The sequence below is a fragment of the Dipodomys merriami genome, unplaced genomic scaffold, assembly GCF_024711535.1.
Source record: "Dipodomys merriami isolate MVZ:Mamm:240054 unplaced genomic scaffold, mDipMer1.0.p SCAF_59, whole genome shotgun sequence".
Classification (NCBI taxonomy): Eukaryota; Metazoa; Chordata; class Mammalia; order Rodentia; family Heteromyidae; genus Dipodomys; species Dipodomys merriami.
Genome location: NW_027206168.1, coordinates 244,726 through 266,325, shown reverse-complemented (window position 1 = coordinate 266,325; position 21,600 = coordinate 244,726). Strand labels below are relative to the sequence as shown.

Genomic DNA, 21,600 nt, shown 5'->3' with positions numbered 1-21,600 from the left:
CTAAGGCATAAATACTAACTTCTAAAAAGCAGTTTGTTTCAACTTCAATGAAGTGAAAATTATATACTTATTTCTAACTGGTGGTGCAGACCGGACTTCTTTTTTTTTCTTCTTATTTTTGTTTTTGCTGGTTCTAGGGTTTGAATTTAAGGCCTCACTCATACTTGGCTGGTGCCCTACTACCTGAGCCACACCTCTAGCATTGCTAATTGGAGACAGAAGCTCACAATTTTCCTTCCCACGATGGCTTTGAACCTCAGTCCTCTTTGAGATCTTTGAAAAGTTTACACACAGCTGTCTAGTATCCTCAGTTCTCCCCTGGATATATCTCTCTCCTATATATATTACCCTCCATCTCAGGTTGCCATTATCAGCATCTAATTGAGGGTTTTATTTTCTCCAATTTGGATTATGTTCAAAGAACCTTTGAGAGTATGTAGCTACTTTGATTGTTTTCTTGCACACTGGCTTCAGTTTCCTACATCCATGACATTAATTGTACTGTGATATTTCAGTCTGACTAGAGCCAGCTCTCAATTCTAGCAGACCAATCCCTTCATCTTGACTACATACAACCCAGAATCCTGTCTTCTAGGATCTTCCAAGTACTTTCTGAATAGCTTCAGGTCCTTGTAGTTAACATCTGTTGAATGTTTCTAACCAAGCTGGTGTTGATATATTCTTTTACCAATCTCTTTAGTATGACTGTGTGTGTGTGTATGTGTGTGCGCGCGCGCGGGCGTGTGCGCACACGCATGAACTGGATGGTCCTGAGGCTTGGACTCAGGGCCTGAGCACCATTTCTGAGGTTTTTGTTGTTGTTGTTGTTGTTCAAGGCTAGTGCTCTACCCCTTGAACCACATCTCTATTTCCTGCTTTTAGGTAGTTAATTGGAGATAAGAATCCCAGGGGCTTTCTTGGCTTTGAACCTAGATCCTAGAATCTCAGCTTCTCAAGGAGCTAGGATGAGAGGCTTGTGCTGCTTCTTATCTGAAACTGTGCAAGGAACCAGAAATTGGTGATAAGGAGTTAGTAGAGAAGCTGTTAGTCAGGGAACTTCAGCTCACAGATGGATAAACTGGTAAACCACCACCTTCTAGACAATCAAATGGGGGCAGGAGGAAGTTAAAAGGATAAAGGAATGAGGAAGAGCCGAGGACAAGATCGTAAATTTTTGACATCTCACCCTTACAGGAAACAGAAAAGCAATTCACTAATCAGAACACCATTTTTTTCCCTCACCATTGAACTAGAGGCCTAGATCTGGAAGGAGGAAGATGACCCAAGATGGGAGAGTTAAGCTGAGATACTACTGTTGCTCTCTTTCTCTGTCATATTTCTCTTCTAATGAACTCTCCTATTGTTTTTACTTATGTTCATGTCTTGCCTAAACTCTTTTCTTGCCAGATGAAAGGATGGAGGTTGTTTAGCTGTTCTGAATTTTCTGGTACTACTTGTTGGTGGGATTAAGTATGGATTTTTCTGACTTACCAAATAGTTGCATTGGAAGTACTACACCACTTCCTTCCTGTTGTAAAAAACTGAAGCGTGCTGCCTGGACATCTTTGCATGTCTGTGTCTTCATCAGGAAAGAAGTTGAGGGCAATCATAGTACCCACCTTATTTCTCTTACAGCCCTGAAAAGGTTACATCCGAAAGCAATTGCTGAAATGTTTTGCAAACACAGCTTGCTTGTCAGGTTACCTATTTGTGCCACAGTCTGAGACCCCCTTCTGTATGATAGAGTGGTGTGTGCTGGTCAGGAAGGTGGATGACCAGGTGTTTCAGCAGCTCCTGATCTGGAAATTTGCCTGGGGATGGAGGACAGGGACAGAACCCTGATTCTTATGTGTGGGTGTCAGCTCCATGCCTCTTCCTTTGTGATTGCTTTTCCATAGACTAGAGATATAATTGGTTTAGCAAATGCCTTTTGGGGTTGTCTTATTTTGTTTGGGTTTTACAAAATTCATGTTTTCTTAGGGGGGAGGCATCTGTTTTTTTATAAGCCTAGTAAAATATTTATTCATGTATAACTTTAGTCTACAAATAAAGGACACATATCCAAGATTACAACCCAATGAGCTTTTACAAAGAGCATGTACTTATGTAACAAGCAGCAACCGTGTGCTCCGCCCATTTCCAGAGCCTCTTATGCCCCTCCCTAATTACTGAGTCCCCTTAAGGGAAAACACTGTTGGATATCAAATGCACGAGGCAACAGGTGAGTTTATCTGCCTTTGTCCTTTTTATAAATGAATGCATGCCTATTCTTGTCACTAGCTATGGTTGTTAACATTGCAAGATGAATCTGCACCAACAGGCACAAATGACAGCACCTCTCAGTTTGATGGCTGCATGGTATTACGTGTGTGTGTGTGTGTGTGTGTGTGTGTGTGTGTGTGTGTGTGTATACACTCTTCTGATTTATGTGACATTTGTGTACTTTGAGTTCAGGACCGTGATGATTGTCTATGATCTCCATTGATCATGCCTTTTAGAACAGGTCTGGGATACCTACTGAGTGCAATACTGCGAGTGAAGTTCAGGGGCACCGTGTGTGCACATGCTCAGCTTTAGCAGAGTGCCAAGCAGTTTCCTAGTTTAATTGTGCCAGCTTGATCTCCAATACAGGAAGTGCCAGAGATACTTTATCCTCACCCACATCCAGAATTCTCAATGATTTTTATTCTAGTTGGTCTATAAATGCATAAAACATTATTAGAACTAATTAATCAGTCATCAGGGAAGCAATTACATGTGTCATCGCATGAGACTGAAGTTTTATTTTTTCTTTTCCTCCCTTCCTCCCTTCCCTTCCCTCCCTCCCTCCCTTCCCTCCCTCCCTCCCTCCCTCCCCCCTTCTTCCTTCCTTCCTTCCTTCCTTCCTTCCTTCCTTCCTTCCTTCCTTCCTTCCTTCCTTCCTTCCTTCCTTCCTTCCTTCCTTCCTTTTGCTAGTACAGGGTTTAACTCATAGCCTGTCACTTGCTCAACTTGCTTGCTCAGTTGGCACTTTACCATTTGATTCATATCTACAGCCTGGCTTGATGGAGTCTTAGAGATGCCTCTGCTTGGGATGGCTTCAAACCTCAATCCTCCAGATCTCATCTCCCTGAATTGCTAGAATTACAGGTGTGAGCTACCAATGCCTGGCTGATACTGGGTTTAAATTATTGTTTTTCTGAAGACGAAAGAATTCTGATGACTTTCATAAATTTATTAAGCACTTGAATACTGTCTTAAGTATATTGTGGTTGTCCAAGCTTTTGACTCATTTTCTTTTAGGCTGTTAGTTTTTCTTGAATCTATTGATTCATAATGGCTCTTTATATATGATAGATATGACTTTTTTGTCAGATACCTTTATTTTAAACATTTTCTTCCATTCCTATGTTTGCCTTTCTACTCAATGGTGTTATTCAATAAAAAATCCTTATTTTTGTTAGTGTAGTTTAATTCAGTCTTCCTTCCTTCCTTCCTTCCTTCTTCTTTCTTTTTTTTTTTTTTTTTTTTTTTGTCAGTCGTGGGGCCTGAACTCTGGGCCTGGGTGCTGTCCCTCAGCTCTTCAGCACAAGGCTAGCGCTCTGCCACTTGAACCGCAACGCCACTTCTGGCTTTTTTTGCTTATGTGGTGCTAAGGAGTTGAACCCAGGGCCTCATGCATGCAAGGCAAGCACTCTACTACTGAGCCACCTTCCCAGCCCAATTCAGTCTTTTTTTATCATTATTTCTTTAATACGATATCACAATCTTGGCCTCCCTCAAAACCGTTAAAATGCTTTCCTACGGTTCCTTTAAAATGTTTAATTTGTTTTACCCTTTCTGTTTATATCTGTGAGCAACCTGTCATTGGTTTTATGTAGGGTCAGAGATAAGAGGCAAGATTAACCTTTCCTTACAAATAACTAACCAAAAACTATTCAAAACATATGGGGGCAGGTGTAGTTACAGATTTATTAGGAGGAGCTACTTCCAGTAGCAATACTAAAGGAAGTGAGGACTACAAAAAGACTCTGAGAATTGAGAGGAAATGGCCCAAGCTGAGAAGAAAGGAGAGGTGGTTCCTCATTTGCCTTTCCTTGTGCATGTTACATGCGTGCTCAGTGTCATGGCAGACTCTCCCTGAATGGAGCTGTGATCAAAGCAGACCCAGGGAACTGGCTGTTTTCTCACAAGGAAGTCCTGCTTCTCTGATGGTCACGGAAACCAGCCACAGAGGCAGATCTGAGCCATCGCTGGTGTGACAGCAGGAAAACACTCACACTGTGAGCAGATGGAGTTTATCCAGGGTAGACTGACCAGATCAAACTGAAATCTCCAACACCATGAGCCATAAGATGGCACAATATCCGGATGAAATGAAATGTTGCCTAACGGCTTTTTCTTGTCATAATTCCTCACATACCATGGAAGAAGAGGGAATCCTCTTAAGCCCCAAGCTCAGTTCTGATACCCTAACATGTCAATTTCTGCTCTTCAAAAGACAACAGCCCTCTCATGGTCTTCAGAGTACGTCTCTTCACTGTCTCAGCATCAAGTGGTCAGATGCTTGGATACAGGAGAAACATGACAGAGAGGCCTACCTCTGGTCTTCTCTGAACCCCTCTTACCTGGACCAAATGAGGGTCATTTGGAAGTTGGGAAGACAGAACCTTGGGTCTCACTTCCTTAAAATCAGTCATTGGCAGGCCAGACACGGTGGGAAATGCCTATTATCCCAGCTACACGAGACATGTAAGGAGGAAGATCATAGTTGGAGCCTAGCCAAGGGAAAAAAGTGTAAGATGCTAGCTACCAATTAGCAAAAGCAAACATGACTCAAGTTGTAGCTCGAGTAATAGAGCACCTGCTGGGCAAGTGCAAGCCACTGAGTTCAAACCACAGGACTGCTAACAAAACAAAACAAGCAATAACCACTGCAAACAATGCTTGGTAGGTGCCCGGTAATGATGGTCATGCGGACACAACCATTGTGGTCCAGATTTCCTCAATGTTGGGACTGATTTTCGTGGTGAGATGAAGAAACTTAGCTGAGTGAAATTAAATGAGTGGCTTGAGGTCACCCAGCCAAGCAGTGAGAAGAGATCACTTTCCTGCTTTCAGATCCCCAGAATGTCATAAATTATTTCATGCCCCTTTGGTCCAGCAGGAGGAAAACAAAACCACAGCTTTTTCAATACCTGGCTTCAATACTTAATTAATTGCAAAGCCAACTGACTCCTTTGTCTCCACTAAATGCTCTCCTATCCATTCATGCCTTCGCTCACTCCTGCATGCTTCTATAGAAAAGAATTATTGTAAAATATACATAACCAAGTTTATGTTCTTACCTGTCTATAGGTTTAGTATAGTGTTAAATAGTTACACATGGCTATGCAATCAGTATCTAAAACTCTTCATCTTGGGAAACTCTAACTCAGCATGCACCACTCTCTCCATTCCTTTTCCCCACAAGTCTTAGAAACCAGTTTGCTTTCTGTCTTTATGATTTAACGACTTGATATAACCTCACTAAAGTGGGATCAGGCAGTAGTTTTCTTTTGGGCTTGGATTATATCATTTAGCATAATGTCATATTCTATCACATGACAGAATTTCTTTCCTTTCTATAGCCCCATAATATTGCTTGGCATGTCTATACCACATCCAGTTCATTGGTGAGCAGTTTAACTGCTTCCACTTTTTAGTTATTGTGAATTCTCACCGAGTCCTTTAGAGAAAGAACCTGGTAATAGTAACTGGCTTGTGAACACCTTTCTCACCTTTGTATCCTTTAGGACACTTTAATTTCTTCTTACCATTTGGTCTCTACCCCATTCTCAACACCTACTAGAAAAGTTTCCAACTCTTCTTCACAATGTAGAGATGAAATTGGAGCCGTGCATACTATGTAGCCTGGAAGTATAATGTCCTCTGGGACCTTTCCCTCGCACCAATCAGCTCCATCTGTAAGGAAATCCCCTGGGCTTCCCAGAACCTGGCTGGGTTTTCTTCACACCCTTCATGATGTTAGGGCTTTCACTGTCCATACATGGCCCACCTGCTTACATAGAGTAAAGACCTAGCATATGCCTTACAGGGGTTAAGGAAGGATAATTCCCAGGTCCTCTCAAACCCTGGGAATCCAGTATTCTGCCTTACAGGTACATTTCATTTCATAAGAATTTCAGCACCATTTTTTAAACTTATACTGAATTTATTAAAATGTGTTATATAGTTAGGATCAAATATCAGGTGGATATAAGAATAGACTAACAAAAGCCAGCCCAGACAGGAAACTCCATGAAACTTTTAAAGTTTGTAAAGATATTGTACAGAAGGGTTACAGTTAGATGAGGAAGGTCATGCATGAGTCCATTTCCAATCCAGCATTGTTATCCCCTCCTTTGTTTTTCCCCTACCATTCCTTTCCTCCCCACCTCCCCACCTCCTCCCTCAGCACCATTTTTTGTTTTTAAATTTTATTGGAAAGGTGATGTATAGAGGGGTTACAGTTACATGATTCAGGTAATGAATACATTTCCTTTTGAATAGTGTCACCCTCTCCCTCATTCCTTCCCAGTATTTTCCCTCCCAACTTCCCCCCCACCCAAATTGTATAGTTCATTTCTAACTGCTGAATCGGTTCACCCTTTGTCCCACCACTTCTGTTAGCCCCATTTTAAACATTCAAGTCCAGTCTGCAATAGGAAAATGACTTAAACAATTAAAAAGGGTAGTGCAAGTTAATGTCTCAGGTGAGGCCTTTTACAAAGTAACTTGTTCTTTACAATCCAAACTTAAATTAGAATTTATTTAGGCTACCACTTTTTGGGTTTGGGTTTCTTTTTTTTCCCAAAAAGCCAACATGGGTTAAGCCTGACACCCTTCCTTCATACCACCCAGTCAGTTTTCATCCTGCTGACAACTGTCTGTAATTAATGTGTTCTTTTCTTTCAAAATCCTATTTCAGCAGTTTCCTTTTTAAGCTCCTCATTTGGATAGTTCTTTACCCCACTCTATTCAAGTAATTTTAGACAACAGTTCCCTCTTCAGTTGTGTTAGTAGTGTTTTCACAGTCTATAGCTTCAGTCTTGAAGAAAAGCTCTTGGGTATCTCCCCCGCCCCCCAGACCCCCACAAGCCAAACCAGAAGCTCCCCACTGAAGTCTGATACCTGTGTGTGAGAGGCAGGCCAAAACTTAAAGTAGTTAAAAGCCAAAGCTTATAGGAAAGGAGACAGGAATGTTGACCTTTTGTATTTAAATCAACAAATACTTTTTCTTATCACTGTGGTGCATTTGGTGTTTGCTTTTACAGACTGAACCATTCCCACACATTTGATCAAATTTCTTTCACTGAGAAATTCGAACCATCTCTGAGTAGATCTCCCAGCTTATCTCATACACAAGTAACTAACCTGAGCTCCCTCCCAGAGCTTGTTGGCCTGGTCACCTCTGAGTTCTCTGAAGGGAGTCGCACTGTGAAATTGACACTGTGAAGTTGGAAGGGATAGTGAGGAACAATATACATCTCCTTGATATCTCCTCTTCGCTAGGTTGGCTATCGCTGGCACTTAAGGTATATGTAAAGGCTCAGTTTTAGTGAGGTACATCAGAAATAAATGCTTTTCAAAAACAAATTACAAATTTCTTTTAAAATAAAAAAATCAGCAACAGAAATCATATATATGTATATGTGTGTGTGTGTGTATATATATATATATATATATAAAACTTTTATTCTCCCTTCAAAAAATAACAGAAGAACATTTTGTTGAAATGATCACAGAAAACAAAGGTAAAACCTCTGTCATTAAATTAGAATACATCAATACCACAGAAATACTTTGTCGGGTGAGGAATTGGTGTTGAATATTTAACCTGCAAACTAATAGACCTGATGTCTGTGATTAACTGTAAGTTTATTTATTTGCCATGTTGGGGATGCAGATGAAGGGATTTATGAATGAAACTGGTCATTAGTTATGAATTTTGTCCTGGTACAAGGGCTTGAACTCAGACATCACATTCTCACTTAGCTTTCTTGCTCAAGACTGGCACTTTACCACTTGAGCAACACCTCCACTTACAGATTTTTGGTGGCTAATTGGAGATAAAAGTCTTATGGACTTTCCTGCCCAGGCTGGTTTTGAACCATGACTCTCCAATCACAGCCCCTTGGATCAATACAATGACAGGGTGTGAGGTACCAGTGCCTGAGATTTTGAAGGTGAATGTGAGAACTTATGATTCATTTTTGCAATTTTATTTACTTTCATATTTGACACTATGTATATGCAAACAGAATAAATGACAAAACTTGAATATATCAACAGAGGGAATCTCATTCAACAAAGTATTTTATTACAAATTCAAAAGAAAAAATAACTGTTTATTGAAACAAATCAATCATCAGAATTAGAAATAATAAATTGCAGTGTGATAATAATTTATAAGAAGGCTAGTGGAGAAAGAAACTAAGATATTTATAATATGATAATGAGGGCATTTCAAATAATCAAATAAAAGATAGATTATTTAATATTCTGTTGGTCCCACACAAAAAAACTTCCCTCAGGAATTATGAAGACAAGTCACTGTCTTAACGGGCAGGTAGTATATTCAGTGTAGTCACTGGAGGGTAGAGAACTAAGAGATGGGTAACATTATACAATGTGAATACATTGGATGAAAAATGATTGACACTGAGCAGGATAAATTGACATAGTGAAACAATTCATCTACTCAAAATGGCACATGATTTTAGACTTACAAATGGCTTATTTCTAGAATATCCCTTTAATAGTTTTGGACCACAGTTGAAGGTAGGTAACTAAAACCAGGCAAAGTCAAACCAGAGCTAAGGAAGAACAACTGTGCATGATGATAGTATGTTAACTATAATCTCCAAGCTGCTGGTGGCTCATGCCTATAATTCTAGCTATGCGGGGAGGTTGAGATTGAAAAGATGGTGTTTCAAGGCCAGCCTGGATAGAAAAGTCTGTGAGATTCCATCTCCAAAATAACTAGCAAAAAAGCTGAGCTCAATTGGTGTAGCACCAGCTGAGCAAGGGCTGCAGGCAAAGGGGCCAGGCCCTCCTCCCTCCTCCGATTCTCACAAGCCTTTTTATTCTTGCCTCTCTTTCCAGGGAGCTGATGCCCAGGACCCTGGAAGGGCAGATCACCATGGAGAAGACGCCCAGCTACTTCGTGACACGGGAGGCGCCCGCGCGCATCTCGGCCATGTCCAAGGACACGAAGCTGATCGTGGTGGTGCGCGACCCGGTGACCAGGGCCATCTCCGACTACACGCAGACGCTGTCCAAGCGGCCCGACATCCCCAGCTTCGAGAGCCTGACGTTCCGCAACCGCAGTGCGGGGCTCATCGACACATCGTGGAGCGCCATCCAGATCGGCATCTACGCCAAGCACCTGGAGCACTGGCTGCGCCACTTCCCGCTCGGCCAGATGCTCTTCGTGAGCGGCGAGCGCCTCATCCGCGACCCGGCGGGCGAGCTGGGCCGCGTGCAGGACTTCCTGGGCCTCAAGCGCATCATCACCGACAAGCATTTCTACTTCAACAAGACCAAGGGCTTCCCCTGCCTCAAGAAGGCCGAGGGCAGCAGCAAGCCGCACTGCCTGGGCAAGACCAAAGGCAGGACCCACCCCGACATCGACCCCGGCGTGGTGCAGAGGCTGCGTGACTTCTACCGGCCCTTCAACCTCAAGTTCTACCAGATGACCGGCCAGGACTTTGGCTGGGATGGATAGCAAATATAATTTAAAAAAAAATCTAAAATATAATATATTTTTTTATCAATTGGTACAGAAAAGGCAGTGTAATGTTTGAGCTGGAAATATTTGTTTCAGTATTTTCTTCCTTCAAAGAATGAAGGCCCCCCCCCCTTCCATCTTCATGTGTAACCAATGCACCACATTTGGGATGAACACAACAAGAAAACTGCACTCAATTAAATACGCTCACTTGTCAGTTCTTATTTTTATTTTCCATATACCCTGTCATAAAGGATAAGTATTAGTAAGCATTTTAGAAAGCCGGGTAGGTGTCTTGGCTCATACCTGTAATCCTACCTGCTCAGTAGACTGAGATCTAAGGATGGAGGTTTGAAGCCAGCCCTGGCCAGGAAAAGCCATGTGGTTCCTATTTCCACTTAGCCACCAAAAAAAAAGCAGAATTAGAGGAATGGCCACAAGTGGAAGAGTGCCAGCCTTGAGCAAAAATGTTAAAGGAGGACACCTAAATTCTTAGTTCAAGACCCAGTATAGGCCCAAAACAACAACAAACAACAGATAGAATCTTAAGGGTAAACATTGCTCTCTTCTCTTTCTATTTGACAAGCTATCCAATCCTCATGTCTATTCTTATCTCTCCTTCCCTTGGACTCATGTCACTTTATTAAATTAAACATATTTTCCAGTTACTCCTGTACATTTGCACACCCATTTTCACACTGCTTTCTGATCTGTTTTTGATCCTTATGCTAACACATGCTACCAGAGTACATAAAAATGATTATTTCCATTTCACAGATGAGGAAATAACAGTCTCAGGGAAGTTCCATGACATACCTTAAAGCAAGATGTGGATCCTAGACAAAAATCCCCCATCTTCCACTATTTTATTTCATACCTTTTTGCAAGGAAAGATGGGAAATAAGATAGGGGCTTTTCAAATCCAATATCTGAGAAGAGACAAGGTGGTGACTAATGTCTAAGCTCCAGTTCTTATTCCATAATTGTGTTCAAGAAAACCATTAAGACCTGGACATAGTGTCTTGTAAGAGCCTACCTTGGCTCTTAGCCATTTACTCTGAGAAAGGGAAAGTTAACAGGCTGATGGTTGATTTAAGCTTAAAAGAAAATTACTGAATTCTTCTGCTGAGAGCAAAATAGACAGCTACACTCAGAATGTGGGAATATTATATGTTGGTTGAAATGACTATTTTGTTCTTGTGTTTTAAGGAAAAACCTAACTGGGTGCTGGTGGCTCACATCTGTAATCCTAGCTACTCAGGAAGTTGAGATCTGAGGATTGTGGTTAAACGCTAGCTAGGGCAGAAAAGTTTTTGACACTCTTACCTCCAATTAAGCACCAAAAAGCCGGAAGTGGAGGTGTATACCTTAAATGGTAAAACATCAGACTTGAATGAAAAAGCCAAGTGAGAGCACAAGACCTTGAGTTCAAGCCCCAGGACAGGCACAAAAAATAGAGTAAGGAGAAACCCAATAAATTAGTTTGCAAGTGTGCACCTTACCTTTCCTTAACCTCTTTGTGAAGAAAGAATGGCTACATTGATTGTAATACTGTACTTGTCTGCAGCTAGGACTAAAACCTTGTCACTTGACAACTCACTTGAAATACCTTCATTTTTATGGGTAGAACATGGTCACTTGCCACTTTACACCTCCCCTCCTCCCATCCCTCACGCACATCAACTACTGAATACTCATTAATAGTTGGAAAATATTGTAAGACATACAGTCGTGGTAAAATGGTGGTTTTTCCTTTTCTATCACCTCCCACACATCCCCCTATTTCAATGGTCTAAATAAATCAATAGTTTATTAAGAGTATTCCTTTGCTCTCTGAGTGGGTATTAACAAGATTAGCATTAATGGGAATTAAATTGGTTTAGCAAGGAACCCATCTGCACAAAATATATAAAACATTTATAATTAGTCTGTCAGCAACATTTTATTACAGGTTTAAACCCAAAAGGAAAATGTCTCTTCTTATTCCATGAACCTTTCTTTATCTACCAAAACTTAAAGGACCAGACTCTCTACTGCATCGATATGATATTCTGCTTCTTTTCCAATGCTGTCAATCAAAAGAAACTGTAGTTGGTTTAAAATATGCAATGTCACTGTACATGTATATTGCATGCCACATTGGGGATGTAAATATTTCTGGAGAAGACTAACACAGGATTGAAATGAAGGAAAGGGTGAGGAAAAACAAGCTCTTGAGTTCCTAGATATTTTGTCATTGCTCCAAACTTTTGGGTTTCTTGTTAGTATCCATTTGTGGGGGTCAGTTAGACCCTGAATCAGGCAGCCTTTTCCAGTTGCTCTCCTTTACTTCTGTGCCCTCAATTTCTAATTCTGTACACTATCTTCCTTCTACATGATTCATCACCAGCAGCAACAAGATACTCATTTTAACTCTCCCCATCTTGGAACTCATTTTGTTTGTGTCTCTGAATCTTTTGTAAGAACTTGGTTGCTTAGCATTATGCAAAAGTTGCCTGGCACAAAGAAACAATCACACCTAACAATTGCATTCAGTTAACCTTCCTCTTTTTGTGTGGAAGAAATAAAAGAACAAAATTGAGTGCAAAAGATCTGTTGCACAGAGCATTTTTTGTTCTTGTCATCTGAAGAATGAATGACTACAGAACCCTCCAGGAAACCTTGAAACTTCTAACAATCCCCAACAGCACTTGAAGTTATAGATCTCAGCAGACTATAGAAAGATCTAGGTTTGGTATGCCCTACGTTTTGCCCAGAACAGGAACATTCCAGTTCTGTCTGCAGTGTGCCATTTATTCCTGGTGGGCTCTGAGTCAGCCTTGTGTCTACTTTTAATTCAATTAGCTGTACCAAGTAATAGGTTTTTATATTGAAGAGAACACCTTAGATATCTTTCCTCTAAGCTGATTTCTCCAAAGGTGCTTGCCTTCTGCAGAACCTTGTCTTTGGAGGAGAACATTAGAAGCCCTTTGCTTCTGAGGTAGTGGCTACAGCATACGCTTTCTCCAGATGAGCACTTGCAAGGCAAATTAACTTGATATGAATATCGTATCTTAATGGATATTGATTATTCTAGTAGAATTAAGCCCACTCTCATTGTCTTCTTTTCTGAGGACTTTCAAAGTTACAACAAATGACTACAATAGGAGGGTGGATTGACTTCCCATTTGGCACTCAAGCACAGGTTTTAAAAACATATAAATGTGTTTTGAAGTGCTTAACTTCTTGGTTTTCAGTTGTGAGCAGGATAAATTTCTCCTAAATGCCCTCATCGTGTTCTGCCAGCTGAGACCTGCCAAGTGCCATAAAGAGATCCCCAATGCATTGCGGGAATCGACAGCTCTATGGAATAATATAGTACCTTAGGTGCACATAGATGATCACTCTTTCAGGTGCATCATTTCATCTGAAACAAACTAGCTCTACTCAGACAGGGCAGCTCAAGCCTGTAATCCTGGGTACTTAGAGGGTAGAGATGAAGTATGGAGGTTCAGACCAGCCTGAGATGTAGGGGGAGTTGATGAGACTCCATGGGTCAGTGGTGCACATGTGTCATCTTCAACTATGGAGGGAACAGAATGGCTGGGCATAGAGCTGTCTCCTGTTCTCCTAGCAACCAAGAGAAGTACACACAGGAGGCTCATATTCTAGGCCCAAATGGGCCTAAAGAGAGACCCTATCTTAGAAATAACCATGCAAAGAAGACTGGAGGCATCAGAGAGGCATGATGATAAGAGACCTGCCTAGCAAGCACAAGGCTTTGAGTTTAAACTCCAGTACTGAGCCTCCCCACAACCCCCCCCAAACCCCTACAAACAAAAAACAGTAGTTCTCCACTTTCACGGGAGAAGCTCCACAGTTGAGACCAACGTTTAAGATGGGTTCTTTTTTGTGTACCTGCTGATAGTGAGGCTTGAACTCGGGGCCTTGTACTCTCACTCGGCTTTTTCACTCAAGTTGGTACTCTACCACTTGAACCATACCTGCGCTCCCAGCTCTGTATTGGTTAGCTGAAAATCAGACTCTCTTGGATTCGTCTACCTGGGCTGGCTTGGAACCACAATCCTTTCATCTAAGTCCCTGCAGTAGCAGGGATTACAGGTATTAGCACCTGATAAACACCATTTTTTTTTTGTTTTCTTTTTTAAACAAAAGGGGATTTTTGTACCCAGAACAGTATTGGGAGGCTTTTTGTCACAGAGTTGCCTCAAAGTTGCCACTGGTGTCTCAGGAATACTACTTAAACACCCGTAAGGCACACGTGAGACCCCCCCCCCCAACAAAGAATCATCTCAAGCAAAATGTCCGTCTTTGTTGAGGTTCCTGGCTAGAAATGAAGCAAATTAGTCACACAGCATGTGTGTGCCAAGCCAGCTTCACAAAGAATCTTGGCGGCCACACTAGTTCTTTTCTTGGAAATCATAATGAAGAGATCAACATTTAATGTTATACTTTGCCATGAGGGGCATTAAGGGAGCTGAACCGAGTGACGTGCTCACAATGAAGATAAGAAGAGCAACTTGTAACACACGGATAATTGCATTTCTGTGGCATGGGATCAGTCGGCTTCAGGTGGAAAAAAATAACATTGCAATAAAACATTTCCTAAAGCTCTTTCACGTTCAAGTCTTGTAGTTTCCGTTTGCCAGGATGACAGGGAGATGACAATATTTCTTATCACCTGACAACCCCGACGTGCCGAGAGAGAAGTAAAGATCCTCCTTTCTGTGAAATAGCAAAGTTCACACAGATGCACTCTGGCTACCAGTGTCTCTGGGTTGCTAAGAAATAGCCAGGAAAAGCATATTCCTGCTTCCTCATAGCCTAGAAACCCCAGACCTTTGCACCAAAGTTTTGCCAATCAAGGAAGATAGGAGGTGATCATTCCCAAGTATAGAGAAAGTCATTGAAATACTTGCCCAATGCAAAGCCCGATGTAAAAATAAAGCAGAATCCTGCAGCCTTTGCTGAGGAGGGGGCCTTTTAAATCTCACACCTCAAGCCCAGCTAGAGAAGCATGAGTGTTACTGGAGAATTGGTGTCCCCTGAAATACCTTCATCAGCTTGCAAACAGGTCTGTATTCAGTCTCAGTGACCTGGATAATGGGAATGATAAATCTGCTTGCTATACAGCAGAAACTTGGAAAGGATGCATTGGAGAAACTGAGGCAAGTATAACATGATACACAGTTAATAAATGACAGTTTTGTTATGCCAGGAGGAAAGAAAATGGAAAGTAGAAATTGCCTTCTAATATCTGGATCTACAGTGGGGTATTAGAAGATGAGTATCTATTTCAGGCTATATACCCTGATTTTTTAAAGTTAATTTCCAATGTGGTATTCTGACAATAGATATATGCCACACAGCTTACTCTCTTAGTATTATTGTCACACTACATGGTGACAATAAGTGAAGATACATCATCTGTGGTGAGTCCTTTATCCCCGATGTCTGGGTGAGGTGTTTTGGATCTATTTTAAGGATCTGGTGGGAATGTAATTGGTCCATTGTTAGCTCTCCTGGGTGAAACTTGAGTGGACTTGATTTTTAGTTCCATGCTAACCTGTACTATCACTACAGTCCACAGGCTGGCAAGCTGTGGTCCAGACACTCTGTCTCTATGAGTATCAGTTTATTGTAAAGCCAGCGTGTTCAGCAACCCTGAAGGTCTTGCCTGGATTGCAAATGGACTGATGTCTCCTTTTGCCTCCCACTTCTCTCTACACACTGTCTCCACTTTTAGGTACCTTCTGTTGCCACTCACTGCCCCGAATCACTGCCCTAAATTCTTTCCTCTGTTCCCATCTACCACTCTTAACGATGCTTACTTCCTGTGAAAGACTCCTTGGACAAGTTCTCTGAGCTCTAAGACATGCTATTGGAATATTGCGTCTTTGCCTCAGGTAGATCTGTGTGTCAACACAGATCAAATAGATCTAACTTTCCCCCAGGAGTGTTTTCCTTAGGGGAAGAAGGCTCCGAAGGAAGATGGATGAAACAGATGATCAAAGATGAGGCACGTTCACAGACAAGATGGGGATGCTGCTGGGCAGAGACATACCTGGCTTCCCATGTCTTGCTTCTCACCCTTGACCAGACCAGACAGGGGCGGAGCTTGGCATTCTGCTTCTGAAAGGCTGTCTGCCTCTGGGCTGCTATTTCTGACTGATATTTCACTGCCACCTGTTATCTCTTATCTAAGCTCAGATGTCTGTATTTCAAGCCCGTAACAGCTGGTCGAGCAGAGGATAGTAGCATACAGGAAACCTTAGAGTCCTTTCCTTAGGCGGGTTGAGAAGGAACAAGGGCTCTTGATTACTATGAACTGATGCCCCCATAACCTAACCTCACTCTCCTGCTAGTCAACTCCATCCCAAATACCTAATGTTGTTCTTTGTTATTAAAAAAAACCAAACACCAACTACATGTTCTATAATACTTCTACCTGACCTTCAGAGAGCAGTGAGCCAAAGCACTTTTTCAGTTCTTCTGTTGTTCTTATAAAGGTGATGTACAGAGGGGTTAAGGTTATATAAGTCAGGTAAAGAGTACATTCCTTTTTTGGACAGTGTCACTCCTTCCCTCTCTCTTTCCTAGTTTTTCTCTCTCCCACCCATCCACAAATTGTATAGTTCATTTTCCACCTAGAGTCTAGTGAGTACCACTGCTGCATTTGTTCACCCTTTGTCCCTGCATTTACATACCCTCCTCCTACCCTCTCAAAGACAGATAAAAAACAAGGGGAAACAAAAACAACAAAGAAAAAACCTCTTGTGTCCTTTTCCTGGAGTTGATTTCGATAAACATTATTATATATGGTCAGATGCACATAGGTATTGTGTGTTTGTGTTTCTCTCCCAAGAACATTCCCCTTTAGTCTCACTGAGTGTAAATGCCTAGAGTCCTATATAATTTACCATGTCCCTATGTATTTTAGATCTAGCTTCTGCATGTGAAAGAAAACGTGCACTGTTCATCTCTCTGAGCTTGGCTTACCTCACAAGATGATTCGTTCTAGGTCCATCCATTTCCCTGCAAATGACATAATATTCTTTCTAATGGCTCTATAAAATTCCATTGTGCATAGGAATCACATTTTTGGGTCCATTCATCTATTGTAGGGCATCTGGGCTGTTTCCCTAGATTGGCTGTTGTGAATAGTGCAGCAATGAACATGGCTGTGCAAATGTCTACAGTATACTAGCTCGTGATGTTCTGGATACATGCCCAGGAATGAGCCAAAACATTTTTATATCCTACTTTAGACCTGAACTTCCCCCCCCTTTCTTCCTAGATTAAAAAAAAAGTTAATGTGATTAATACATCATTCCTAACAAAACCATTGGTGCTCCAGCTATTATTTACGACAGTCTCTTTAGCATCTTGATCTCCCCCTTTTTTTGCTCCCATTCTGTTTCTCTTGGGAATAAACTCTCACACTTCAATATTTCCTTATATCAAAGTTCTTTTTATCAAGTTATCTAACTCTGGGTGCCAGTGGCTCATGGTTATAATCCTACCTACTCAGGAGTCTGAGGTATGAAGATCCAGGATCAATGAGAGTGTGGGCCGGAAAAATACCAAAAAGCTGGAAATAGAGCCATGGCTCAAGGGCTAAAGTGTCAGCCTGGAACAGAAAAAGAGCATGAAGTCCTGAGTTCAAGCCTTGTAACCAGCATATACACACAAGAACTTATTATCTAACATATTTGTTTTGCCTCATCCTTTCTTTTCAACAAGAGCTTTGGTTTTGTTTTAACCATCTCATTCCAAAAACATATATTTTATTTCAAATTTTTTGACCTTTATCCTATCACTAAAGAAAAACCTTCTTTACCTTTCTCAGGATGTGTCTTTTTGTTGGGATGCAGCTTTCTTTTCTTTTGTTTTCTTTTTTAGTTCAAGCCAATACCATGGCTTGAACTCAATGCCCCAGACTCTTGTTAAGTCTTATTGCTCACAGCTTGTGCTCTACCAATTGAGACATATCTCCAGCCCAACCTTTTGCTTGCTAATTGAAGATCGAGCCTTTTGGAGACTGTTCTTCTCAGCCTGGCTTTGAACTGTGATTCTCTGCATCTCAGTCTCCTGTGTAACTAGATTACAGGTATGAGGCACCTACACCCAGCAGATATAACTTTGTAATCTCCTCTGCCTTACTGCCAGGCAAAAAATACCAGAGCATGGCTTTCAGCTATTTAGATTCCACAGTTAACATATTTTGTTCTCCTTCTATATACACATATAACATAACTAATGAGCTTTCCTCCCCTCAACTCTTGAGCCTCACTGTTTGATGAAGTCAATAATAATACGTTTTATATCAATAGATGATAAATTCTATTGACTCAACCTATACATATCCAACACACAGAAAATATGGAAGCAGGTCTAGCTTGACTAGCTCACCCTGATTTTCACTTAGCTGGCAAATCTCTGACGAGCAAAGATGACTGACTATGTTCTATTTCTCTCTCTGAGGTTTTCCCCTCAATGTCTTCAGCCTTGACACAGCTTACTTATTTCCAGTCATTCCCATGATGCTTTCATCTTATTTTACTTGAGTTGGGTTCCAGTCTCTGCAACCTCTCCTTCCTCAGTTTCATGGTCATGTCCTTTTTGTTGTTGTTGTTGTCATCTGGGCATCTAGAACTGAGCTGTGTCTGTCTCTGTCACTCTGTCCTCCACATGAGCAACCCTCTTTCATTTCTCTCCACTCACTGTTTGAGAGTAGGTAGAGGTGTGGACATACTAGTGGATAATACAAGCATGCATTTATTATACTTACACAGCACTGAATATTTACCTGCTTGAAAGAAGAAAGTGAAGTAAGGAGCATATAATATTCACTGATCTTACATCTTCTCTACTTCTCTCTCTCTTTTCTCTTTCTTTCCTTTCTTTCTTTCTTTCATTCTTTCTTTCTTTCTTCCTTCCTTCCTTCCTTCTTTCTTTCTCTTTCTCTCTCTTTTTCTTTTTTTTCTTTCTCTCTCTTCCTCTTTCTTTCTTTCTTTTTCTTTCTCTCTTTCTTTCTTTTTCTTTCTCTCTCTCTTCCTCTTTCTTTCTTTCTTTCTTTCTTTCTTTCTTTCTTTCTTTCTTTCTTTCTTTCTTTCTTTCTTTCTTTCTTTCTTTCTTTCTGTCTCTTTCCTTCCTTCATCCTCTCTCCCTCCCTCCCTCCCTTCCTTCCTCCCTTCCTCTCTTCCTCCCTTCCTCCCTTCCTTCCTTCCTTCTTCCTTCCTTCCTTCCTTCCTTCCTTCCTTCCTTCCTTCCTTCCTTCCTTCCTTCCTTCCTTCCTTCCTTTACTAGGATTTGAAAACAGGAATTCACACATACAGCTAGGCAAATGTTTTACTACTGAAACCAACCTCCATTCCTTTTTGCTCTGATTATTTTTGAGATAGAGTCTCACTTTTTGCCTGTCTTAGCCTGGACTGTGATCCTCCACTTTATGCTCCCCACTGTCGCTTCTATCACAAACATGAGTCGCCACATCTGGATTTCTTTTCTCTTGAGATGTGGCCTTGTGAACTTTTTATTGCCCAAGCTGGCCTCCAACAGTAATCCCCCTAATCTCAGCCTCCCAAGTAAGAAGGATTCCAGGTGTACATTAGTGCCTTGCACATTTCCAATTTTTAATGACTTGCTATTCTCTGTGTCCTGATAATAAAATTCCATGCTTTCTGGACCATCTTATAAGTAATTTTGATGTTCTGACAAATGATAAAGTCTTGCACGAATCACTCAAATACCATGGAACCTCAGTTTCCTCCCTTATTAAAAAAAGAGAGTAATAAAGAGTACAGACAAGCCCTGTCAGGCTCTTTTTTTCCCCCAAACAATGATGTGTCTACTAACACCGATGAGCATGGCTGTCCATCATAACTATTTCCATCTGCCTCTTTAAGAGAATGATCATTAAGTTAATCACCGATTTCCTATAAGCTACCAAAAATTGTGACTAAAATTCACTTTCTAATAATTATCAATTCCAGTCACAGTGACGGTGTACATTTTTATTTAATCCTAGCCCTTAGGAAGCTGAGAGACAGCAAGATCACAAGTTCAAGGCTAGGCTGGGCTACTTAGGGAGATACTGACACAGACAGACACTGAAATCCAAACACACAATGACAAAGTGGTTGTTGCTAGCTGACCAGCAGACCTGTTTTTTCTATACACTGTGAATGTTTCTGTCCATGCCAAGAGTGTGTCTTCTGCTACCTCCCCGCCCCCAACCCCTGATGTCATTCTCTTTCCTAAGGCTATACCTTTTCTTCCTTCTGAAATAGCCATTTGAAAAGAAAAAAAAAGTTCTTAATAGCAGTTTCTAAATTGGGGTTATCTTACTCCGTTCATTTGTGGCCTTTTAATTTACAGACGACCCCCTACCTTGAATCGTAAAAATATAACTCTAAAGAACTTGTTCATTCCTGGGTTTTCCTGTGCTAACCATTACTTCTGGCCTTCCTTTGATCTGGTCCAGGCAGACTGTTTGCTTTGACATATGCTATTTCCTGGGAGTGTTGGCTCTGGTTTCCCTGCCTCCCCCACTTGTCCCTGTGTTTGCAAATTACAGAGGTAGGAAACTTATCTTTTGAATCCTTTCTGTGGAGAGCTCAGCGTGCACACACAATCAGAAGCAGAGGCAGTATTTCTTGCCCCTTGATGAACACACAAATACCATCTTATCAAGATAATTAAAGATGATCAAGGGCCAGAATAGGCAATGTCTGCTGTTTTGTGATTCAGCCTCTTCTGGCCCTCGCCAGAAACACAGTTGGCTTTGATTTGTGGCAGTTTATTCCCTTTCATCTAAAAAAAAAAGGAACCTTTTCTTCCAGGTACTGGGGACTCATGTCTGTCATGGAAGCCCCCTCAAGAGGCAGGGATCTGGAGGACTGAGGTTTTAAGATAGTCTGGACAAAAAAAAGTCCATGAAGTTCAGTTTCCAAAAGATAACCAGCTAAAAGCCAGGCTAGATGTGTGGTTTAGGTGATAGAGTACTAGGTAAGCAAGGTAAGCAAGCAAAGCCCTGGATACTAAAAAAAGAAAGATTTTTAAAATTTTGTTTATATATATATATATATATATATGTATGTATATTATCACCATAGTCAACATGGTTTTCTAGAACCATTACCTCTATCCAGTTCTAGTATGATTTTATCCAGCGAAACAGAAAATCTGGACTTAAAAAACTAATTTCTCACTCTCTTCTTCCCCTATACACATTCACCAGTCCCAGTATTCACACTCAGCCCTCCAGAGAGAACACATTCAATCTCAGCATCCGGTACTGCTGGGCGCTTGTTTGCTCACTGGGACTTGCTCTGCTGGCATGTTTCAATCAAGTGACCTCTGACCTACTCAGATCTGGAATGAACGAATAGTCTAGGTATTTGACTACCAGCCGTAACCTCGAAAGTTCATAAAGACGTAATTTCCTTGATGCTGCACCCCCTTCCACATAAAAACGTCACTGATACAAACTCCAGCAGTACCAGAGTTATACACAGAGCCCACGGTGACTTTACCAAGCCATCATTCTCCCTGCCTTGCACAGATAAGCAGCCTTGAACTTGAGTCTACTACGAAGCATTGCTGTGTATTAAAACAGATCCAGCTGTGGTTCATGGCTTTCATTTCATAAAACAGATGTGTCACCACAAACTAAAAGATCTTCCTAAGTTATTGCTGCCATGGAGATCAGACAAATGCTATATACCAGGAGCAAATGAGGGCCACATCAGCACTCAGAGACCAAGCTGACCCTCTCCTGGGGATACCAAGCCCTAAATTTCAATGGGCATTTACTCTGTCTGAGGCCCTCCAAGCCTTGACTTTGG

The 21,600-nt window shown here is 41.3% G+C and overlaps 1 protein-coding gene across 1 annotated transcript in view; it reads left to right on the top strand.

The window, feature by feature from the left end:
• The window catches only part of Hs3st3a1 (heparan sulfate-glucosamine 3-sulfotransferase 3A1), a 96,757-nt gene extending 83,958 nt beyond the window's left edge, over nucleotides 1-12,799 (top strand). The window contains exon 2 of the mRNA XM_070001401.1: nucleotides 9,127-12,799. Coding sequence (XP_069857502.1) covers nucleotides 9,127-9,748 — 622 coding nt within the window. The 3' untranslated portion in view covers nucleotides 9,749-12,799. The remainder of the gene's footprint in view (nucleotides 1-9,126) is intronic.
• Nucleotides 12,800-21,600: the final 8,801 nt, after the last annotated feature.